At 38.7% G+C, this 25,146-nt stretch overlaps 2 protein-coding genes across 4 annotated transcripts in view; one reads left to right on the plus strand and one right to left on the minus strand.

Annotated features, from left to right (window-relative positions):
- Positions 1–18,360, plus strand: part of arhgef38 (Rho guanine nucleotide exchange factor (GEF) 38) — a 28,610-nt gene extending 10,250 nt beyond the window's left edge. The window contains exons 4-14 of the mRNA XM_069191288.1: positions 371–518; positions 2,096–2,113; positions 2,628–2,827; positions 4,838–4,971; positions 5,562–5,666; positions 6,078–6,200; positions 8,092–8,409; positions 10,505–10,636; positions 11,045–11,243; positions 12,660–12,892; positions 16,294–18,360. Coding sequence (XP_069047389.1) covers positions 371–518; positions 2,096–2,113; positions 2,628–2,827; positions 4,838–4,971; positions 5,562–5,666; positions 6,078–6,200; positions 8,092–8,409; positions 10,505–10,636; positions 11,045–11,243; positions 12,660–12,892; positions 16,294–16,476 — 1,793 coding nt within the window. The 3' untranslated portion in view covers positions 16,477–18,360. The remainder of the gene's footprint in view (positions 1–370; positions 519–2,095; positions 2,114–2,627; positions 2,828–4,837; positions 4,972–5,561; positions 5,667–6,077; positions 6,201–8,091; positions 8,410–10,504; positions 10,637–11,044; positions 11,244–12,659; positions 12,893–16,293) is intronic.
- Positions 18,361–18,850: 490 nt separating this feature from the next.
- On the minus strand, positions 18,851–25,040 carry ints12 (integrator complex subunit 12). 3 transcript variants are annotated; one of them, XM_006629898.3, is made up of 7 exons: positions 24,818–25,040; positions 23,585–23,752; positions 23,112–23,267; positions 22,343–22,530; positions 21,316–21,475; positions 20,039–20,191; positions 18,851–19,796 (listed from the first exon to the last, which is right to left on the minus strand). In XM_006629898.3, exons 2-7 carry the CDS (start codon positions 23,738–23,740, stop codon positions 19,170–19,172), a joined length of 1,440 nt encoding a protein of 479 aa, XP_006629961.2. In that variant the 5' UTR covers positions 23,741–23,752; positions 24,818–25,040; the 3' UTR covers positions 18,851–19,169. The 3 variants fall into 3 exon arrangements, with proteins under 3 accessions (XP_006629961.2, XP_069047408.1, XP_015201256.2); XM_069191307.1 differs by having other exon boundaries at positions 23,585–23,967; XM_015345770.2 differs by having other exon boundaries at positions 23,585–23,970.
- Positions 25,041–25,146: the final 106 nt, after the last annotated feature.

Consider the following 25,146-nt stretch of genomic DNA (forward strand, 5'->3'; position numbering starts at 1 on the left):
AATAGAAAAAGAGGTTTATTTGGCAAGATTTTGAAACAATTACAGCTAAAAAAGACAGTTCAGAAAAAATAATTTATGGCTGTGCCTTGAGTAACATACTAAAAACTCAACAAAAAGATTTAGCCGAAAGGTTTAATTGTATTTCCATGATTTCAATTTGAAAAGGATAATAATTTAAGGTATGGTACTGTACAGTGCACTAAATAATGTTTATGTTTTCAAAGCCTTCTTGTCTGCTACTGTATGTAAGACTTACTGCTTCTGACAATTAGGTCAATTGCACTTTGCCTAACGCCTGTCCAGTGACACGAAATTACAGCTGGATTTGTTTGTTTTGATGCATCAATGGATATTGCCTTTTGTCTTCTAGGTGAAACCTTCATACAGAGCAAAGAGGCATTAGAGGAAGTCTATAAAATCTATTGCTATCAACATGATGACGCCAACAGTTTACTCAAGTCCTATGAGAAAGATGCTGAAATTCAACAGCATTTCAGAACCTGTATATCATCCCTGAAGTAAGCCCCAGCAGATTCATGTTCTGTTAGGAATTCCGTTGTGAAGTTCAGCAGATAAGGGTTACCGTAATGTCAATGCAGGCAAGCGGGAACTAAATAAAAGTGACGATGTAGTGATGTCATTAACTTGTCAGATGGCACAGGTCTGTGGTACAACAAAATAAGGTCGCAGCAGACTGAAGAGAAGTTAAAGTAAATCTTTACATGTTAGTTTATGTGGCATATTATTTGACCTGCTTAAGTGAAACAAACTCCTGCTCCCGTAAACAACCCTGAACTGGATGAAGTCAGAAAATGGAAGGATTATTTGAACTACACGATTTACTACACAAACTACATTATTTGAATTACTTTTGATCGGATCTACAGTACTCAGGCGAGCAGGAGTGTGTGAGGTTAGGATCTAAGCTTCTTCTCAAAGTTATTCTTCTCATACAATTCCATGTGTCATACTTTCTCTGATGCTATTGCACACCTACGGGAGACGTAACATAAAAAATCAAGATCACAGGTTTAAATCATTGTACATTTTGACATAGTTATTCATTTTAATTAAAATAAGATTTGGCTTTTTCCAGGCAGTTGTTTCAAGTAGTGGATATTCAAAAGCAAAGGAAAAACAAATCTAGGAAGGGTTTTTTTTTTCTGCTGAGTGAACACAGAATACAAGAAACATTAACCTTTGCTTGTTACCTCAATGAAAAATAACTAATGGGCAGTTCTAATTAAGGTAGCACAGTGGCACAATTGTTAGCATTTCTGCCTTACACCACTGGGTCCCTGGTTTTAATTCTGGACCTGAGATGCTATCTGTGTGGATTTTTTCCTGCTGTCCATGAGTTTGCATGGGTTTCCTCCTGGTGCTCTGGTTTCCTCCCACAGTCCAAAAACATGTTGGTAGATATATTGGCTTCTGGGAAAATTGGCCCTGGTATGATTATGTGCTTGGCTGTGTCTGTGCATGCCCTGTGATGGACTGGTGTCATGTCTAGGGTGTAGCTTGGCTTGCACCCATTGCTTGAAGAGATATGCTTCCCTGGCAACCCTGTAATGGATAAAACCATTAGAAAATGGACGGATGAAGTTATAATTAGCTGTATGATGAAGGCTTTTCATTTAAATTAGTTGCAAATGTTTAGTGTTAGAACAAATATGTTTCTTTTACTAACAGAATTATTTTTCAAAATAAATGTCTTCTACCGTATGTACTGATTTCCTGCATCACATATTCATTAAGCCAACATGCTAAAAGTCTGAATTCACAAGCCTATGATTTGCGAAGGGATTTCTCTTTTCTATCATCAGTGTTTTGTTTTGCAACAAACAGAGAATGTATGCACACAGTGAATATCACGGATCACTCTGACACTTGAATGACATCATGTACTCCTGCTATCTGAACACACAAATGTGGGTGTAGAGTTACAAACTGAAAAGGAATAGTGTCTCATTATGAACATTCCTGAACTTAAATAATAGTTATGTATGTAGTTTAACACAAGTTTAAATATTGTATGAAATGTCTATGAATAACAGAGAAGCAAAAATTAACAGATTTTTCCCTGTTTTCCTCACAGGCAAATATATGACCGTGAGTAAGTATCTTTCTCTTTTACATTAGTGAGAAATAAATGCCTTCAAACTTGACTCTTTTAATATAAGCCTTCCATTTGCATATTTAAGATATTTTAATAAACCTGTAATTCAGACTCACAAACTGATTACAAGCTTCCTTCCTGTTTGCCTCCCTCAAATAAAAAAAGATCTGCGTCACCAATAACCTTCAATGAAAGGTGATTGTTCTGTGTGCCAACAGCAGTTCTTTGCCATTTAAAAGTTTTCTTGGGGAAGTGGAGGAAGTTCTTAACAGGGCTGTGTATTTTGAAGTGGGCACAAGCTAGAAGAAAAGCCATACTCAAGAAAAACTAAAACGCATCAAACACCCACCTCACCTCAATTTACAGAATTCTGTTGAAAAAATGGAATAAAAGTCTCCTACTATAATTTAGGAATGCATAGTGCTTTGAAGAATTACAGTGTATCTACATTACAATTACAGTGTAAAAAACTTATGGACTTTTTGCTGTTGTTGCTGTTGCTGCATTTTAGAGGAAAACCAAACCTATTAGACATGGGATCGCTGATAATTAAACCAGTCCAGCGAGTGATGAAGTACCCTCTGCTACTGGGAGAGCTGTGGAATACCACTCCTGATGACCACCCGGACAGCCGGCCCTTGGAAGAAGCCCTGGTAGCTGTGAAAATCATCAATATCAACATTAATGAGTTTAAAAGGAGGAAAGACTTAGGTAAGAATTTTCCCACTTGAGCACCAAGACAGTGCACAGAACCAAAGGCTGTGCATCTTTCTTAGTTAGTAAAAACCATGTGTGTTCCATCCTATGGCAACTAGTTTTCCTAAGATTCTGGAATTATATTGTCCCGTTCCTGCATCTCCATAAATACCTGCCTCCAAGGAAGTATTTCAGGACGTGTTATTATACTGGTAGGCAGAGATCACTCTACTTCTGTTTCCTGTATTGCCCAGTGTGACAACCCATTCGTCACTGCCACATCCTTTCTCTCTCTAAAACTGTTACTTATTTTACACTTTGCATCTACCGCTTGAGCTTCTTAGTGGGAAAGCTACATGAAAGCCACAGACCTGAGGAAGCATATCAAAACTGCACATGCCCAAGCGCCTAATACTTCCCCAGTGGTCTCAAGTTGCTTCTCTCTCAGTTCTTCACAGTTACCTTTGCAAACGTGATCAGAGGCTAAAATACTTACAGTGTTTTGATGTTAATAATGTGGATAATGTAATTAATGGCATCAAGGGTGCCATTTTAAAAACTATCCTGCAAATCCTGCAAACACAGAAGGTTTCAATAAGTTCCTATATGACAAAGTGAACTTCTACTTTCTGTGAAATTAAACTTCCCGTTCACATTCACATTAACCTTTCACACTTGTACTGTTAGCAGCATAGCATTCTGTAAGCGATTATTTTGCAAACTGAAAAGGATGCAGTACCTTTTTGAACGAGAATCCTTTTCGCTTCTCAAAAATGTACCTGGAGTACTGAAGAAATGTGATGCCTTTTAAAACCTTGGCATACAGTATGTCACTTTCATAACACAAAAGTTCCTGGTAGTATTTATACTACCTAATCTTTCAACATCGAAACATGTTATGTTATGTTTTAACATAACAATTTTCTCCCTAATCAACATTGTTATTACTTTGACCACTGTGGTGCAGAGTTTTGCTAATGGAATTTATTACAGAAATTCAGAGGAAAGGTTATTTGATCCTAATTTCACACATTTCTGCTCACCTACTGTACTTATGAAAGTCTTGCACCTGGGACTGCCCGTTGCCAATCTCTCTTGTACCCCTCCTGCCACTTCTCCTAACCCTCTACAGCAACTCCCCAGCTCAGTCCTCGCAATACGGAGTGAGGAGTTTCAATATGCCTGCCTTTCTGATGAAGCTGCCAATTCTCTTAGCCAGTCGAGCTACAGTATGTCAAAATACACACTGCAGTTCTCGTCTCTCTCACATTTAATAATTAAAATAAAAATGACCATTCCCCCATCCACACAAACCCTCATCAGCTATCCCCTTCAGTGGTAGTACCCTCTCAGTCTGCACCTAAGAACCCCCAAAACACAGACATTATTCCTTATTTGTAATATATTCTGTAACTGTGACAGGTTGCATTTATTATTTATACAGCAGTAAGTACTGTATTATTCTTCTTGTGTTTTTGGCACTTATACCCCCAACAAAACATTGACATGTTCATGAAAAGTAAAAAACAAAATGTGTCTAGACTTGTTTTAAATATTCATCACTTTTCTTTTAATTGTAATCTTCCTTCATGCTTTCTTTTGTTGAAATACACTTTTTCCTGTATTTTAAAACCTAAATAAAAGCATTTAATGAATGTAGCAAACAGAAAAGTCAGGCATTGATCTGACACGAGACAACATTTGCTTCTGTTTGTCATGTTTTTAATTTTAAATCCAGCCTTATTTTGGATTGTCAAACTGCCTTGAAACATGCGGTATTTCCTCTTCCTTCCATGTTAATTATCTTAGATAAACTAAGGTTTGTCTAGCTCTGTTATTTGTTCTTCCTTTCATGTCTTTCCTTCTGAAACTTGACGACAATTTTTTGTTTAAGTAACAAATGCAATGTTTGATGAAATTATACCTTAAACCAATGTCATTAACCAATGTTAATATTTGTAAACAAGCAAGGCGTCTGCTCTATGAACATTTTAAACCCTTCATGCAATTGTTTCCCATCCTCAGTTATGAAATACAAAAGGACAGATGAAGAGGGCACACTGAAGAGCAGGATAAACAAGCTGAATATTCACTCCCTCAAAAAGAAGTCTAACAGAGTGACCGAGTACCTTAAAATCCTCAGTGGAGTCGAACCTCAGGTAGAGTATCATTTTGAAAGACTAAATATGTACTTTTTCATCAGTTTTCTCCTGGAAGAGAAATTACATTGTTACTTTATGGCTTTGGTGAGTTTATAGGACTTCATATCATTTTTATATTTTGCCATGTAAAACTATCATAATGATGAATGTCCACGTATTGTTCAAGATCCAATAGTGAATCCCTTTCCAAGGATTCCTTCTCAGTGCTGGATGCCATAGTCCAGACACCGTATTGTCTGGTGTCTGCTGGTTTATTACAGTAGGTCTCTTTAAAGCAGCAGCACTTGATGAGAAACTTGATGGTAAGTTGGTCCAACTCATTCAATACTGAGCACCCCAGAAACAGAGATGGCATATGACAGAAACCCACTGATTTTGACCACAGATACTCATTCTGCATTTTCTGCAAACATCTTTACTAGTTAAACTGCTCAGGATCTCGCTTCTACAGCCTGAGGTTTCCCATGGATTTGACTTTGAGTCATTGTTTGTTTTTCCTATTTGGTCTGTTGTCAAGGCAACTGCAATGGAAGAAACTCGGGAAAGCACTGTGTGTCCCTGCTTAAATATTAACTCTGACTTTTCAGGTTAAGGATGAGATATTTGACAAGGAAGAAAAAGTATTCAGGAATCTTGAAAAAGCTGTAAGGCAGTTGGTCAAAAATGTTTGCTGCTACCTCCATTATACACAGGTAAGAAAAAATGAAGTATGACTGGTTCTGTTGCGTAATGTCCTTTGCAATTTTGTAAGGCATATTCGAGGAGACATTAAATTAACTTTTTGAAGCAATTGTTTCTTTTGCTTAGCATGTTCGCTCTAGAATATAGTTCAATATAGTTTATTCAAGCGTAACAACAAAGTGGGCCTTGCTGCTAAACAGTACAAAACAGTGGGTTGAATTGTCTCCTGCTACGATTTTTTTCTGGCTTGAGTTAGTTGAATAACTGTTTAAATGAAAAGATGTTTGAATGAAAAATTGTTTAAATGCAAATGTAGCTGCCTTGACCTCAACCGTTGTCTTTCACTGAAAGGCAAATAAATCTCAACAGACAAGTTGAAAATGAAATGGGAAATTTTCTGTTCTGGCTCAATAACTTTATAGGAGATTATGACAGTGGCTGTCCAAAATGTCCAGGACCTTGAAAATATCCTACAGGACCCAGAGAAACTGAGCACAAATGGCTTAAATTGCAAGAAGAATGGAGACAACCCGTATGTGCACTATGTAAGTGAGAATGCCACACTTTTTACTGCCTGTTACTGACTAATATTTTTGAACCTCTGAACTAACAGGAAGCACAGCAAGAAAGCTAATTAATAGTTCAGGAACAGAAAAAAGGAAAATCTCTAAGTTACTGGCCTTATGTTTTTATTTTTTCTTAAGTGTTATATCCACCCATTTTCTAATTTGTTTATCCAATTTAGGGTTGTGGGGGAGCCGGTATCCCAGTTAGCAACAGGTACAAGGCAGGTTACACCCTGGACGTGATGCCAGTCCATCACAGGGTACACACAGACGGGCTTAAAATTCTCATACCAGCGCCAGTTTTCCCAAAATCCAATTAACCTACAGTTCAGGATGAACTGTATTTGGACTGTGGGAGGTAACCAGAGCACCCGTAGGAAACCTGAGTGAACATGGGGAGAACATACAAACCCTACACATATGCACCTCAGGTCCAGAATAGAAGACAGCACTGCTAACCACTGTACCACCTACATATGATATATTCTTAAATGTGTGTATATATACAGTATATATTAATTTTTTGTTTCATATATATTGGCTTTTGATTCACATAATGTTAAAATAAGGAAATGTTTGTGTGTCAAGACCGCAGCTTACAACATTAAGCAATTTGTATTGTACAAGGTGACATACAATATAAAAGAAAATATTGTCTATATAGCACTGTACATTCTTTTTTTACACACTCGAAAAAGGCTCCACAGCCAAAACGTTGTGGTTTCTTTCTTCTCTTTTCAGCATGGAATAAACCTATTACTCGATCTTTTTTTACCTACAGTGTATGCCTTTGTCAGCCCAAGCCTTTCAGCCTTAACTGCACTTTCATCATTCTTTAATATCTAACCCGACGATTTGTTCACTTTTTAAAGTTCAGTCTTCTCTTTTTTTCCGTTTTTAATGTTATTCTGCCTTGGTGGGCATCTGGGCACATGGTTTCCTAAGCACCTGGAAGCTTCTCACAATGGTGTCCTTGTAGCTGGCATGCTAACAGTACAGTGAATCTGCTTCCTTCTGTTGGTGTGAGAGAGATTGTCATTCAGCCTCACAGTGCATTCTTATTCAATCGGAATTCAAAGCACATTGCTCTGAGGCCTTTCATTATCCTCTTTTGTACTGTCTCCTTTCATTCACTTTCAGCACTAAGCAGCACCTAGCAATTAATGTGGCATCTTCAGTCTGATGACTGTGTCTCAGTGAGGAGCACACATTCTGTAGTTTATTCACTTGACACTTGCAGTATTATTAATCAAGATACTGTAGGTGGTACTGTTACAGAAACTTGAGTGCACCTGTATACAGTATATGAAATAAAACAAATTAAAAGACAGCTTCATTTAGATAATGGATTGGAAGATGTGTGAAGTTCAAATATCCCAGATGATACAGTATGTACGGTTTGGTGATGTCTCTGGGATGTATCTGAGAATATGGGAGAGTCATGTTGTTGGTAAAAAACCTTAAGGTTTTGGTCTAAACATTAGGGCAAAATGTCCTAGATTACAAACGGTCCATTATAGCTGAGGAAGTGAAGAAAAGACCGAGATTCTACAGCTGAGATCAAATAAAAATCAGAGCATCCCAGATTTGCTATCCATGAAGAAAAAAATACAGCAATAGAAAAACAGTACATGGGACAATTCAGTTTAAATAGAAATGCTTTTTTTTAAATAAACTTTTAGAGCATAGCTATCCAAATCTGTGTTTAATTGACCTTTTAATTGACCTCACAAGCCCAAAAACCACAGATCCAAGCCACTAATTACAGCCTTACAGATGGGATTAAATTGTAGGAAACCGCATGCTGGGGTGCGCTTTCATACCATCACTGCGAATAATAAATATTCCCTTTGCCTGGGTTCTCCTCCAGAAAGACAAGCTGGAACGGCTGGTGCTGATGCCCCTGTCGATGCTACAGGCCATGTTCTCGGCTCCTCAGAAGCTCATTCAGAAACGGCACGACAAGCTGCTGGACTACTGCAGCCGGCTGGAGAGGGCTGCCTCCGACGAGCTGGGGTGCGCTCGCCGCGACTACGAGGCGCTGAACGCGCAGCTTGTGGAGGAGCTGCAGCGGTTTAACACGGCCGCCAAGAAGATCTTGTCAAACTCCATCTACTGCTTCGCTGCTCTCTTTAGGGACCTCATGGACTCTGCCCGGCAAGCAGCACCACCGATACAGCTCTTACCGGTAGGTGGTCGTCAGTTGCAGTGAATTAATCTTTAGAAGACAATTTAAAACTTTATCGGAGCTGCACATTTTGCGTTATGCGTTAGCTGAATATGCCTACATTACAAAACACATTTTTCATTAAGGAAAAATGTATAGTTTCACTAGTTTTCTCATACATTATGGGGTCAAAACTAGTCCTCTGTTTTCTGCTGTATTTCTTCTAGCTCTTAAAGCTATATCACCATCACAATTTGGTTTAAATATGAGAATTGACTGAGCGGTTTAATTAGTAAAATAAATATTCATAACCTTCAACTTGTGATTTTTCCAGAATATACCTGAGTGGTATGTAAAAGTAGAGGCACATGAATTCCTGGCTCCCTGGCATGGCTTTGGTGAAGAGTAATAATCCTGGCACACTTGGTTAAACAAATGCTATTGACAATGACAGTGACACAAACTATACTACACACAGCAAAACATACAACAAACAAGTTACTATATTTACACTATGTATAGACAAGGTGTTTCAGAGGCCTAACATCCTAATCACCCAGAAAACCCCAGACTGCTACAAAGTGTAAAACGCTTAAATAATGCCTATAGAGTCCCAAATAAAATAATTGCCTTCTAAATAAATGCAATACAACCTGCAGTTAAATCTCCCTCTCATCGGATGCCAAAGAGTAAGTGGGAGCCTATCTCCCTCTTCTAAAAATACGCCCACAAGCAGGAAAGGCTGTCTTAAACCAAGGTATCTTTTACTCAGGAAACCTGTTCCCTAAAAACACTTTCGCCTGGCACAATCATCACGTTTTCTCTTCTTGTCCTTTGATTCTCCCTCTTTCTCATCTGTGGTCTTAATGTGATCTTATATGGTGTGTACAGTATCTGGGCTGCTCATTGACAATCATTTACTCACAGCTTAATTAACTAGGTAAATTTAGCAGTTTTTTGATCAGGGCATCCCCTGCACCACAGCAAACATCCCCTCTGCTTGGAAGCTGGAATTTTTTACACAGCCAGGTGTTACACACCTAAAATTCCTAGAGACACTTCCCAGTCACCTACAGCTGAAACCATATATCTTTTACTCATCTAAGTGAGAAAACTTGTGCAGTTTTTCTTAAAAATCTGTACATGTTTCTCTTTGTTTTACTTGCTTTACTTCTCCACTGCCTTCTGCATTCCTCTTTAATGAACCGTATAAAAAAGGATATAGAACAATGTACAGTAATAGCACAAATACACATGAATACAGGACATGTCAGTTCTCTGGGCAGTTTTAAAAATAAATATTTTTAAAATAAACAATCTAAACAAAGATGCTTTTAAAGTATTAGTGTCACGAACAGTTCTTTCCGGGCCCTATGCAGACGACACAATCCTGAATAGTGAGGAAACACTGGAGAAAAAGTCATGCAGGAGACGGATGTGGAGATGGGGGGGTGTCCTAGGTGTGCAGGTGTCCCGGGCGAACAATCCAAGACGAAGTCCAAACGGGGAATCCAAACAGAAGCATAAGTCCATGGCCAGGCAATCCATCCAGGGGATTAAAAACCAAGAACCGGGTAGGGACCCAGGGGGGATCAGGAACAGAAAGTTAACAGCATAACGGAGCCAGATGCAGCAGGACCCGGGCTCTCACGAAACGGAATTCAATGAAGAGCCTCGAATGACGTCTGCGTCTGGCTTTTAAGGAGGAAAAGAAGAGGGGCTGGAATAAGGAACAGGTGCGGGTAATGGGGCAGAACAAGGAAGGGCTGGAGTGCCCTTAAGAGGAAGAGTAGTGATCATGACAATTAGTATGTGTAACAGTTTAAAATAAAGTTCAATGATTTCAATTTGCATGTAGCTGAAGAGTACGACTGTGGCTTGATTGAAGATTTATTACACAAAAAACTAAAATGCCCTTTTAAAACTGTTTCCACCAGAAAATATGAAACTTTCTGTGCTATAAGGCTTATCTTTTTTGTCTTTTTGATGTAGGGGTCTGAAATATAAGATCCCCACAGAAACTGGTAAATGTGTATTTTAAATGAAAGAAAGTGGTATTGGTGTGTCTGATGCTTAATTCTCCTGATTTCGAGATGTTATGTTGTCTTTATTCAAGGCTCCTTTGTCGAACCTCAGTGAAGTCCAGAACAGCATAATGGAGGAGCTGAACAACCTGGTTTTTGTCAAAGAAAATGCACAAAAGTTAATGGAACGAAAAGTGAGCTTTGAGAAATCCAGGAAAGTTCTGGTGAGCTCTCTTTGATGGATATCACTGTCTTTCTTTTATTAGGTGCACATACTGTACACATCAACTGTGGGACAGTTCATTCTGTGACCCGTGGAGTTTAAGACCTACTGTAAGATGCATCAATCCTGTGTAATTGTACATGCAATTGTATATAATATCTAAGGTGTTACGGAACCGTTTAGATCTTAACTGATTACTGATTGGTCTTTTAACTTACCAACTTCAAACAATGACAATGTGTTGGAAGGCTTCCCCACCTAGGGCAAACTAGTACTACCATCATTTAAAAATGGAATTGACAATCGGATCAGGCTCTCTTCCAAACTCCTCCTCGCCTTTAACATTGAATTGAACACTTTTTTTCACTTCCTCACCAAAACCGTCACTCTCTCCCTCTCATCCCTGTAGTACGAGACTCCCCGTCAGACTGAAGCTCAGAGGGAAAAGCTTATTTCCAGCTACCCTGCCGACAGACTGTACCAGCTGAAACGCAACTGCAATGCAACTCAGGAGCACGATGTGAGCCTGTTTGAGGGGGAGCTGGTGGCTGTGGAGGAACAGAAAGATCCACTAGGGAGCACAAGCAGATGGCTCGTCAACACGGGCAGTGAGTACTTATAAGTGCCCTTTGTTATGTAATGCTGCTGGCATGCGGGCTCTTTCGTCTAGGTTCTTGCTTTTCTGCTGTGTTCCGGAGTAGCTTTCTGCAAAATCTGTCATTCCAGGAATGCCCTACAGACTGTGTTGATACCTTCACGGTCCATTAAAACCACCACTGTAATAAACAAACTGATTGAAAAAGAATTTTCTTCAGCTTGTTGCTTGGGAAATGTACCATGGGCCCTTTTGTCTTTATGGCATTGAGTTTCACTTTACAGAAAACAAACTTCACACACTTCCAAGCCTGTTTATCTTTTTTTGGATGCTTACAGGTTCTAAGCAAGAAAGCATTCTACCAAACTATGACCTGTGTGACCTACAGTAGATTGCAGCTTTAAAACGAAAGTCCCAAGAGGCTATGAAAGAAAGACAAAGCAAAATTGATTGGCCCCATTTTCTGATGATACACCCCATACATTGTTCATTTAAACTGGTGGTTTATTAAGCATGTATTATATAACCCATTACCTTAACATCCCCTTTCATTGTAAAATGCTTTTTTTGGTATGATCAAAGCTCTTCTCTGCTTTGTATATAAAGTATATTCTCTGCAGAGAACAGCCTATTGCTTCTGAATGTTATAATAGTGTAGTTATAACTGTTCAAAGTGGAAAGGTGACTGGAGCACCTAAAGCGTACACTCTGGGAAGGACAAATGCAGTTACTATGCGTTTGTATCAGGAGACTCTTCTCAGACATCTCCAGGACAACACACTACAGCCTAGCAGTCAATATGATCCTGCACTCAGGAGGACAGATAAAAGGATGAGATTAGATCAGATTGTGGTTATCTGGCACCTTTGCCAAGGGAAAGAGGAAGGTGTGAGAGGTGAATGAATACTGTCTCTCTATTATAGAAATGTAAGGGATGAGCTGTGATTGCTAATTGCTGTTACTGTATATCAATATTATTATTAATAATTATAGAAAGAAAAACAGATCACTTATGTTAATAGCATCATTTGTCACATAACCTGTATTGGTACAGAGAAACTGACAGCTTGGTTTTTCTCTTGTGGAATTTGAGGTTTCTTTCTTCATTGTCAAAAAGTGTGTATACGGTATATAAAAATAATAAAAAAACAAGACTATTCTTGCTAGTGCACTAAAATATATACAATACAGTATATATGTGTACTTTATATATGCACATACAGGATAAGGAAAAGAAAGAGGTAAGAAAATGTATGAAGTAGATGGAAATATGTACAGTATGTAACAATGAATTTAAAATTAGATTATAAGTTCCTTATGTGAATTTCTAATTTGATTGACTAATTACTTTGTACAGCATTCGAAGCATCTTAACCACAGTAAAGCCAGACTTCAAGCTGGCCAGTCAGAGCTCTCTTCCTCTCAACAGGCACAGTGGGCTATGTCTACTCCTCCTTTCTGAAGCCATACAACCCCACCAGGGAGCTCAACGGCAGCATTCCCGAACAGCAGGATGACTTTGACAACATCAGCCTGTTTGTCTCTGGCAGCGGGAGCAACAGCCTTAGGAGCTTCTGTCTGACTGCTGGTGACAGCAGCTCCTCCATCTCAGGGCTGCAGTCCACAGCTGACCTTGAGGCAGACGGCATTGATGACCAGCAGGTAAGGCTCTGCCTTCTGAGAGGCACAAGCCGTGAGAGGACAAGGTTTAGCAAAGAGCACAGGGAACTTGGATAGGTTGAGCTCATGAAACTGTACTTAGAATAGGAAACGTCTAAAATAAATACAGTCCTCCCAACAATACTGGATATGCTTAACAAATTTGTCGGTGGCCTTTGCTTCAGACATAGGGTAGCAATGTGTAGATCTGGAACTAGATGAAAAACAGCACTTTTGCCATACATGTGAAGAGTATTGTGTACATATATCCCGTCAGATGTGATGATTTTAAAATACTTTTCTTGAGTCTAAAAATGTTAATGTAATAGAATGTTCAATATTTCAGGGCAACCCGCCCGAACAATAAGAAAATCACACCACCAGCATGGGAGTCAAGGGTATACTGACGAACATATCTCAGAGACCAGAGATCACAGATATTGTCTATACAGATGAATGGTAGGCAGGCGGTGAGGGTTTTAGTAGTTGTGATTGCTGCAGGCAGGTCAGTCCACCACAGAGGAGAAACACTCTTTCACCTCAGTAATGGGATGTCGTACTGCAGACGTGTACAAGTAAAAGAGAATGCAGGAGGTACTGAGAGTCTGGTGGAAGAGAGCTGAAGGAGTGAGATTAAAATCTGATGTTACACTAGGTAGGAACAGACTGGTTTTGACAGACGTAAGCAAAGTCTAGCTTAAATCTGATGTGGGTGGCAACAGGAGCCAGTGAAGGGACTGGAGTCATGAAGTAAACTGAGGATGAGAAAAAACAGTGGAGTAGATGAACAGTTTTAGCATGGCAGCTGTCAAAGAGGAGAAGCTCATATGAACTCAGGTGTGAGGAAAACTCATATGCCCCTTTCTTTTCAGGGCAGTCTTTATGTGTTTTTTGGTGGATAAATTGGCTTTGTAAATAACTATTAAAAGTAATGAAAATACACTTACAGGACACATATAAAAATCAAACAAGTACAAATGTTTAGAATCACTTGAAAAGGCACATCATGTGAGGACCTGTTTCAGGTTTAAGATGAGCAGATAAAATAGGCAAACTAACTGAGGAAGGGATATCTGAAATATAGAGCAACACAATTGTTTTTCAGTATTGTTTATTATTTTCTGTTTATACTGGTCTCAAAACTCCTTTTTTCTATTTATAATAGTCTAGCTACTGAAGTACAGTAAATTGATATAACATGCACTGCATGAACAGATGCCTTATCTCTAAGACACAGATATGCATCGTAATGCTGGCTCTGAGGAAAAAGCATACTAAGCAGACAGTGCTGACTGTGTAGGGGAGCAAGGCTAAAAATTATTTGAAATTGTAAGACCTCACTTATTTGCAAAGTATTTCCTTTATAGGGCAATGTAAGGTTTACGATTAGTCTTAGATTAAGTTGTAAAGCATACATCTTTATTGTTCACTTTTTGGTCGAAAAAGGATTTTGTGAGTTTTAAGATTTTTTTTTATTTTAACTTAATCCACATGCCCGTACATACTGGTCCATATATTTTCTATTGGCAAACTGCTCAACCCATAGTAAATCAGAGCAGTGGTTCTCAAACCTGGTTCTACGGAATCATGGTATCTTTTTCTCCAGCGTAGTTTGGAATCACACACTAGTTGTTTACAGCTTTCTACCTAGAACAAGACTGCTTTTAATTATTAAAAACATTGAATGAGATTCATGTTAGCCCTGCGCCACTTTCTGAGCCTCCATGCAGGTACAGTATGTTGCCTGAAACATAACCAACTGAGCCACTGCAAAAGGAAAACACGACACACTATGGGAATGTCGGACACATTGTCTTTCCCGCGTTCCCAGAGTTGTTTCGACAGAAATACAAGTAAGCAAGCTGAGAAGGGAGCATAAAGTTCTGTACACTGATGTTTCTGGAAACAATTCTCTTCTCATTGGGTATTTTGGGACTCAGAACTGAGTGCCAAATTAAGTACACCAAATGCCTAACCGAGCAAGCAGATCACTTAGTGTTGTCAATGAGCTCTGGAAAATTCAAACTCATTTGGATCAATAATCAGCAGACGTGGGTAAGCAATTCTGAATTAGACAGAGAATGGAAATCTGCCTCTACTGAATGTCAGGACACTTTTTATTGATTTTAATTAATATGCCTGAGTTATTTGGTCTTTGATGTGAACTTGATGAAGTTTTTTTTTCTAATCACGTTTCATTTAACGACCATAATTCATAATACTTAGAACATTGAAAGTTCACAAAATTTCATTAGAGCTAGAAATGGTCACAAGGGAAATATTTAGAGCAGCACAGTGATGTGGACATGGTGCTGTTGCCTCATAGCTTTTGGGTCCTGGTTAGAATCTGGGTTCTTTCATATTCTCCCCAGATTTCCATGGGGATTCGTTGGATGTACTGCTCTTCTCTCACTTTTTAAAGAGAAATTAAGATCTTCTTTTAATCTGAAACTCTTCTGTTAATATGTTAATTGGTATCTCTAAATTGTTCCTGTGAATGTGCCACAGAATGGTCTGGCATCCTGTGTAGAGTGCGGTTCAACACTTTATCCTTTGACAGTCATTCCCAGCCCTAGTCCAGGAGGAATATTCTCTACCGGTCTTCATTCCAGCTGAATCCTGAAATGGATTAATGAGCATTCAATTATTGGCAGTGTGAAGGTCCTACTGTCTCAGAAAATCATATGCATTCCCAATTTAAATTTAGAGTTATTATTCTTGTGCACCCCCTCTAATAGAGTGGAGTGAATTTCCAAGATGACAACAAATCCAAATCTTTTGGGGATTTTGCAAAATAACAGCCCTCAAACTCATTCCTAATTTTTGGAGCTATGAACTTAAACCAATTCTTCCTTCAGTCGTAATGGACTTGGCTGCTCATGGGTGCTAAAAACGTAGATTTCTGGACACTGTTAACGCTGTATTATTTTAGGTGACCCATGTAACTGACTCATCATAATCACGGCCAAGCCACTCAGGACATCAGTCTTCCTTCTTGGAAAATAGAGAAGGGGGAGCAAATGGAGTGGAAGATTGCACGCATCTGACGTAATACTGAAAAGTAGCTGTTTGTTGTGACAACACAACACCAGTGTTTGCCAATTCTGTAATTTTTTTAAAAAGGGACGGGGCGTCCAGTGTAACCTTCAGACATTAGTTTCAGCAAACCTCGACAAAAAAGACTGACCCCACGTAATGCAGGATATACAGTATGTGTAAAACAATCTTACAGTGAAAACGTGTTTTTTTTTGTAAACACTGACACCTGCTGGGGAAAAACAAACACAAACTGTGGTAATGATCTTTTAAGGGAGCAGGGTGGTTTTGTCATTTTATGACTAGTATTGTACAGCGTGTGGTGTAGCTTAGTCTCTAACCAGAGGTGCTGTTTGTTTATGTTGCAGTACTATGCGGTCTACGCTTTTCAAGCTCGCTGTGAGCAGGAGCTGAGCCTGCAGGAGTACCAGCATGTGCGGATCTTGAAGTTCTGTGACCTGAGCGGCAATAAAGAGTGGTGGCTGGCTGAAGCCAATGGGCAGAAAGGCTATGTACCAGCAAACTACCTTGGAAAGATGTCGTATGCATAACAGATTCTCATGAACTTTGCCGAGTGCTGCATTAATTCAGTCTCTTATGAGAATCCCTGCTATTTTTATTATTGTTGTCAACACTGTGAGATTATCTTTGTGAATGAAGTACCATCTTGCACTATAAATGCTGAGCACTTAGTATTGCCACATACAGTGTTTTAAAGCAATGAATGTTATTCTACCTTAATTTGTTTAAGTAAATGTTGTTCTATCTATAATGTATATATACAGATTTATATGCAAAAATGCTTATATGAAAATATATTTTAAACAATCATGCAGTGTCAGAGAATACCTTTCTCTTCTTAGATGTACGTTCTATTTATTTTTTTATGAGATGAATAAAGATACGCAGCTATACAATTGAGAAACGGTCCAAAGAAATGAACATTTTGCTTATTATTACTAATCGTTACCATTAATCTGACAGCCTATGAAGAACATATCTTCCACCCTTAGGTTACAAAACATATTCAGACAATTCTTCAAAGGGAACTTCTATCTAAGCCAAGTTTTATACTTATGGCAAGGACATTGCATGCTTATGGAATAAACATACTTGATTATGATTCCTCTTCTGATTTAATAATGATTTTTAATTTCCTTTCTTCAGTTTGCTCGTTAGCCTTAATAAACTTTTGGTCTTCAACCAAAATCCTACAATTATCTTTAAAATTCTTAATTCAGAAAATTCTTGTAGACCCTGAACAATTCAACTTACAGTGCTTATCATATTTCACAAAAAGAAATTTCAGGGAAAACTAAATTGTGATGCTGGACCTAGGAAATACTTTCAGGAACTGGCCTCCTCTATCTCCATCTCATTTCACTGGTCAACATCCATATTGCATATGGAGCAGTTTCTGATTTATCCATTTGCATCTCACCACAGCAACCCACGGGTGAGAATGTTCTAAAGTTCACAAAATTATCTGAGCTCGGAGTTGTGCCATGTTAGGTTCTCCTTATCAGCCTGGTACACTATGTAGACAAGCTGGGGGGGTCAGTATGAGCCAGTATATCTCACCGTAAGGGTGATTTACCAATGGACCCCTTTGAACATTTTATTAGTGGGCATTGATTTCAGCACCAAGAAGGAATGAATAATGGGAAAATCCCAAAGCAATGTACTGGAATTTGACCTGCTGTAATGCAGATAAGTGTAAACCACTCCTAATCCTGGACTCCCACAAAAATCCCAAACCACTGGCACATGGAAAGAATTGAAAGGATTTAATAACACATTTAATTTATTCTGGTGAATACTAAAAAAAAAAAATAATCTTTGCATCAAAGGTTATTATTAGCAAAAACAACAATTAAAGGAAGATATACTATGTCACCATTATCAGTCCTATTCTTACAATGGTAATAACACAAGCAACACTCTGAGGCATTGCTACAGAGCTGATCCTCTTACTACCTCAGAATTAACCTTCTGGAATGAACTTGTAAAAACTTGCAGATCTAAGATATGTATAATTTACCTTTGTCTTTTTTTTTATTATTTTGGCTTACTGGCAGCTGCTTTCCCATCCTTCTCAGTATTTGTTTACCATGCAGAAAGAAATGCTGATTTTCGGTTTCATTATGGCATTATTTACCACAAAGGATTGATTGCAATACTTGTAATATACTGTCAGATATAGTGTTGATATTTATGTTCTTGTGTTTCAATGATTTAAAATACCTGAATAAATATCTGTTACTTTCCTGAGCCCATGCTCTCACCTCTTGTCTGTAAAAGTTCTATTAAATAATTTATAAACACTTAGTTTTACGGGTGAAAGGCTCAATCTTCACAAACTTAGCAATGACAACCTGACAAAGATAACAGTGTTTTTTATTAACTACACCAGCATCTGTTGACAATGGGGTGAACTATCTGGCTTAAGATTTCTGAAAGAAAATGTGTAAAACAACTAGTAAACAATCACCTAAGTAACTGCAAGATTGATACAACAGACTTGATATATGTGCAACTGTAAGATTTTATCAATAAAATGTGACATTGTTTTTGTCTTCCTACCCGATTGGTTTAAAATGTCAAGGAAATGCACAATTTAACAATTTAGTCTAGTCCAGGTGCAAGTTTAGGTCCTTAAAATTTTAGGTTGAAGTCTCACCTAAATCATACGGAATAAATTTAGGCTGCAGTCCACACAACATCAGTATGGCTGATTACCTTAGAGTGCAACAGCTGCTTAGTTAGGTGCAGAGAACAGCTGGAATACAATTAAGAAGCTGGGAAATGGAAAACGTATAGAAAAATTATCATAAAAATAATAAAGTCCATCTGTACAATCTAAAATGAGGTCTTGGTTTCTCAGTTCTTATAATGGTTTGAACAGAAATTAAACGCAGAACTCAGTTAACAAATGCTATCAATTTTATTTGCTTTCCCCAAAAACCTTTTCCTTTCCACTGACAACAACTTGTTGAGAGAGGACAACAAGAACTGTACTCAGTGATCGGATGAGCTGCAATGCAGTGGAGCACACTATTTCCACGTGTATTTCTGAAATACCATTTAGGATTTTTCAGCAGCATATATAGTGAAGAATTCAAGTATTTTGTTTTTCTATTAAAAAAAAAAGCGTAGTGGAGAAAATCCAAAAGCTACACGTGCCTTCTTCCGTTCTCACTCTGAGGCAGTGTAGCTTGTATTTAATCCACCTGGAACAGTGTTCTTATTTTTTCAGTTTCTTCTGCGCTGCTTTCTTCTTCACCATCTGCAAGCGCTTCATGGCATTCAGCTGCGACTCCTGGGAGGTGGGTGCTTTCCCTCCAGCCAGTGGGTCAGCAGACGCTTTTGTTCCGTTGTTGTTGTTGGTGCTGCTGGTGCTGCTGCTGCTGCCCCCACCATTCCCACCATTGCTCCCACTTCCCCCATTACCACTGCTGCCAGCCTGGCTTGTACTTGCCGCAGGGCTGCTGCTGGGCCCCGCCAAGCCCACCTTATTGACGCTGTCACTGCTGGATGAGCGGTTGAGGCCTGGCTTCCCCAAAGTCAGGGGCGGCGGGGGCTTGAGAGGGACAGCGGTGGAGCCATTGTTGCCGTTGCCGTTGCCTGCTGCCATTTTGGACCCGAGTCCCGACTTGGCGCTGGCCAGCCCAGACAGTCCCACCGCCGGCTTCTGACTGGAGGTCACAGAGGTGGATTTCCCACTGGTGCTCGGCGTGGAGGATCCCAGCTTCGTGCTGGCTGGGCCAGCCGTGGAGGTCTTCGCTGCAAAGGCGGCCCATCCGGTCAAACCACTAGCTGCAGGCAGGGACGAGCTGTTGCCGGAGGGGTTTCCCGACACCGCAGTGGACGCCTGCAAAAGTCACACAGACCCTTCCTTACAATAAACGCCGAGATCCAGGATCCGCTTGAAATAACCTGCGTACTTGGCAAAGAAAAATCTCTCAGGCTGAGAAAATTCAGATTCAAACAACACACCCCTGTGCTGCAAACTATATATTATGAAAGTTAACACAGCCGTCTAGATTGTGTAATAAGGGAACATTTTTAATGCCTCAGTTCCCTTTACTGTCCAGGTCTCGGAAAACACCTTACCTTAACTTCTGTTCTCTTAAAAGCCTGGAATGTGCTGGCAGTGTCCTGCTTGGGCTTGACCTCTGGCTTCTTCACCAGAGTGTCCTTCACAACGGGGACAGCAGAGGTCACAGCAGGGGCTGGTTTCTGTGGAGGTTTTTGAGTCTTTTGTGCCTGTAAACAAACACAAGATATTTGATCTCAAATCATACACGTTATTTGCCAAAGCAATTCCTGTGCAAAAGTCCCATCCATTTTTCTATTAAGACCACGTGAATCTCTTAGAACTATAGGAGTCAGAGTTTAAAAGTTATATAAACGCTTATTCAACAAATTATTGGCCTCTGAAAACTAAATCCTGAGGGGCTTATGTTTTTATTCACTTCAGCCATATTTCTACTCTAGAAACTGAAGAATAGGATTCAATTGAATTGTCTTCAAAGTAATGCAGTTTTTAAAGGAATTTATGTTCATCTAACAACGTCTGGTCTTTTGAGAATATTATGACTGAATGTCTTAATGACCAAATTAATGGCTGTTGGTATGCTACATCTGATGCTACTTTGTCACAGTTACAATTACCAAAGATACTCTTGACTTAGAAGGCAAGGAATTGTACCTGAAAAATCAATTTAGCTATTCAAGAGAACAGCATTTAATTTGCAGCAAGGTTTACAGTTGTAAAGTAAGAGAAAAGAGTATCTGTGTTGCAGATTGTGCTTTTAAACTTTTAACATTTACTTTCAGACAAAATATTGTCCTAAAGAAGCATTAATCCCAACAGAGATGATAAAAATGACATATCTGTGTTGGTGTTTCTTTCAGTAAGTATGAAAAGAATACATCAAATGCAGGCTTTGAAATAATAAAAAATCAAAACAGTATGATTTACCTTATAATATAATTAAAACCAAATGCTGATTTGATATGATTTTCTACAGGTAAATGTTCAGCCTCTGCTGCCACCTTGCTTTTAAGCAGGGTAAAACTTTTTTCAGAGATATTCCGACAATTTTACTTAAAAAAATAAAAAAAACATTTTGTTGAATGGTACATTTACATGTTTCTTATATTAGTGTAAGATGCAGCTTCACTCCAGACATATTCTGGATACTTATATAAAAAACTGACTACCAATTTTCAGTTTTCCTTTCAGGAAAAAGCAGAGGCAGTGTATCTTATGCAGATGCACAACACTGCCTGTTCACACCTTTGATCCAATTCTGTTATTTACACAGATTTGATTATTGTTTAAGTCTAACATTTAATTGCAATCTAGGCTCTGAATTCAGCCTTACCATGCGCTTCATCTGCCTGGTGCACCGGGCGCAGTACCAGACCAGACGTGGGTCGTTGACGTCCTTGTCTGTCACCTGTGGCTTGTGACAGTCTTGGTGATAAAGATTGTGACACTCCTGACATTCCACAAGCTGGTTCCCTGAGGTGACTGTCATCTGCCTGCATTAACAGGGTGAAGGAAAGGAAAGGAAACAGGTCTTACAAATGTATATTTAACTGATGTAGAGTTGCAAAGCAAACATTAGTGCAAAACAATTTCACACCATTTTCACAACAAATCCAGTGGTAATTAAAATTTTTGACTTGTTTAAACTTCATCCTCCCCCTTTAATGATAATGCCCATTTTCATGCCCTCTCTCCATTTTGAGCTGTTCTAGGTAATAAATGTTCACTGATGGGTGAGCCATCAGTGAAAATTAGATAAGATAAGTTCACTTTATTAGCCATATACAATTTCTTGCATTAGGAATTCGTCTTTTCGCATACCCCAGCTTGCTCTCCATGAGATACACAGACAGGGAGAGAAGCTTGGGGTCAGAGCGCAGGGTCAGCCATTGTACAGCACCCCTGGAGCAGTTAGGGTTAAGGGCCTTGCTCAGGAGCCTAATGGAGTAGGATTCCTCTGCCGGCCCCGGGATTTCAACCAGCAGCCTTCCAGCCACAGGCACAGATCCTTAGCCACAGAGCCTACGCTTCACCCCAGACACCTATCCCAAAAGGTACTATCCCAACTGAAGTAATTTTTTTTTGTATTCTATAACTGTGATGCGCAGAATGGTGAAATACCAGCTTCTATTCCCAAATACTGGTTAGAAAAATCTAAGAAAATTATAAAAAAACCATTAAAGTATGGCAGGCCAATTTTTATTTTTCAGTTTAGTTAATATTTATTAATATACTAAAACATACAAATGTGTAAAACTGTAATAAAAGACAAGATCGTCTTTGCTTTATTTAGATTACTTTATGTTCTATAGGTGATCAACCTAGGCTGTTCATACTGTATGCAATGAGACGTTACTCACCTACAAACCACACAAGCCAAACCCATCTCCATAGCAAAATCATCGGCACTCGTCTCGTCAAAGCTGGACAAATCAGGAATGGGGAGGTCCTTGCTAGTTTGAACTGTGATGGGAGACGATCTATTCTCCTGCTTCTCCAGGCGAGGTTTCTTTGGTGGGTCAATTGCATCAACGGGATCCACTTTAACCTGAAATGACAGAATACAGGTGAAACTGTGGCACGTGTATCATAGGAGCCCCCCAATTTTAATTAACACCCAGCAATAGCAAACTTCCTATTGGGTTTCTACTAAGTAGTAATTATTAAAATATTATTTTTCATATTACAGTATTTATACATGCGAACAATACTGATTTGGGTTTCCTATTGGGTTTCTACTAAGTAGTAATTATTAAAATATTCTTTTTCATATTACAGTATTTATATATGCAAACAATACTGATTTGGGTTAAATTTTTAAATACATTAAGTATAAGAACACAAGGACCTTTGTCCTAAGATGAGTGATGGTTAAAAACATTGTAACCATTAAAAAAGCCACAGAATGTTCAACAACATTGTGTAAATGTGAAACAGTCTACATAAGCTTTGCATGCTAATGATACAACTCATGTATTCCTGCTCAGTTTCACCTTAAGAATGAGATACCTAACCCAAGGTATCTGAAAAACTTCAGATAGTGGTTGTTTAGAAACTAGGACTGGCAAATGCTTGCCATCCTCATGAATGGGAATCTTCCTTTTTTTCCTCGTTTTCCTGACAGTTTACCTTCTCCGATGTTCTTTTCTCACTCTCTTTTTTGCTTTTTTCAGAGCTGCTTGACTTGCCATTGCCACTGCCTGAGGAAGAGGAGCTAGAGGAAGATTTTGTCTCCTGCTTGCTCAAGCTCACTTTCGTAACGGTCACCTTGGAGACCTCCACTTCCTGTTTGGGGAAAGAAAGATTTCACACCACAGGTAGGACACGCCAGTGAAGAACAACAACAAAAAAAATAGAACAGAACAAAATGAGTGAAACTCTTTAAAGACAAGTCTTTGATTACTTTTACTCTTGTAGGCTGAACTGTGTCCAGATTACAGGATTTCCTTTGTAAACAAGGTTCAAACACAAGGCAAAGCCCTTTTTTGTTACATTTTAAAATGTTATTTCTCAAAAAAAAAGCAAGGTCATGGCTCTGCAACAAACTAGTGCATCATGGCTCAAATGTAAGGCCTTACTCATAATTTTCTGCAAAGGGTTACCTTGAGCGTGGTCCGATAGTTTGAATCACTTCCCCTTGCCAAGGATTCATCTAGCAGTGCCTTCAGTTTCTCTGCTGAATCCTTGCTTTTGGAATGCAGGTATCCAAGGCCTTTCAGAAAGATTGGGTCCAGCTCCAGACTTACAGTGGCAGCCATGATCTCTGTCAGCTGTTATGGACATACAACATGAATCTGCAAGGGTCTTGATGCGAGAGTTGCCATCAGTGACAGAGCATACCTTAAGTGTGCAGTCTGAACGTGAAGGAAGGGCCAAAGGCTGATGCATTTCTTTGTCTGTTACTGTTTAACTGACAAAACATTATGCATCATTTAATCTCTTTTCTGGTTCAGAGAGTGGCCACATTTCCCTCAATCCTGTTCAGCTGCTGGAAAACATAAGAAAATGACTGCTTGCATTTAATATTAAATAGTTACTTACTAAATGGACACCTCCACCAAAAGCCTGCACTATATTGTCAGGGATGTATAGGTTTAGCTTTTTCTGCAGATATATTTTTATGACTTGAATCTCATTTTGTCCTATTTTCAGAAAATCAGAGGTCAAATGGAAATTTGTAAAAGTATCTGAATAGTCACTTTGTAGTGTAACAAACGATATTAATCTCTTGGTTCACAGCCATATGAAACATGCTGTTATGCTGTTACAGTCGCACCGAGTAAATTGCCAGTTGGATCGTCCAAATTTTATTAATGAAATGCCCTGTCGTTTATTTCAAAACCTAATACTATTACAGTTAAGTCATGATACTGATATTTTCTATATGAACAAAAATATTCATTGGTATTCCCTTTTATAAATATCTAACAGCCAGTGGTGGTAACGCTTTATATCATAAGGAAAAAAATAAGCATTTTTGATTAATTTATTCGTATGATTTATTCCCTTCAGAACTATTCTGAACGAACTATTTTGTCCAGAATCCGGAACCAGCCGTACAACTACTCCGCAGCACAGGATATACTATTGCTAAAGAAAAACACGTATTACACAATAACAAAATCTTTGAGATTAAATGCCTTTTTTTCCAAATATTACTTCACCTCTCTAGTTTTACACTTCATCACCACTGGTGTAAAAATCTCGGAATGGGAATATTGCTACTAGATTTCCTAATCTGTCATCTGGACGGAAGTACATACATACACCTTGCAACAAACTTATTTCAACTGTAATTTAAACACCTCTTGTTTTTAACGCATTTCCTTTCTTACCTTTGTTTTTCGAAAATAAAAAACAAAAATAAACTGATGCAAACTAACATCTGTTCAATTTATATACCTATACATATATATATAGCTCCGTATATTTACAATTTACGCCGTGAGCATGTCCCTTTCCGATATGATCTATAACCATCCTTCCCCTTTTTGTGTTCGGGGGAAACAAAACATAATATTTGTACCCTATCGGGGAAAAAAACTTTTTTGATCGTTCATAAAACAGTTAATCAGCATTTAAATCATATAATAAAAACAGTTAATTCATTTACGTGCCATTTTTTCCAACTACTTAACGACTATTTAATTTAAGATGACGTTTC

This window comes from Lepisosteus oculatus, chromosome 1, assembly GCF_040954835.1.
Source record: "Lepisosteus oculatus isolate fLepOcu1 chromosome 1, fLepOcu1.hap2, whole genome shotgun sequence".
In the NCBI taxonomy this organism is placed as follows: Eukaryota; Metazoa; Chordata; class Actinopteri; order Semionotiformes; family Lepisosteidae; genus Lepisosteus; species Lepisosteus oculatus.

Bases quoted from the DNA above. Each gene is read 5' to 3' on its own strand.
- ints12 (XM_006629898.3), bottom strand. From the start codon at position 23,740: ATGGCTGCCACTGTAAGTCTGGAGCTGGACCCAATCTTTCTGAAAGGC. The intron at 23,268-23,584 runs GTAACCCTTTGC...TTCCCCAAACAG, and splicing joins ACTATCGGACCACGCTCAAG to GAAGTGGAGGTCTCCAAGGT. The intron at 20,192-21,315 runs GTAAGGCTGAAT...GTTTGTTTACAG, and splicing joins CCAGGCAGATGAAGCGCATG to GCACAAAAGACTCAAAAACC.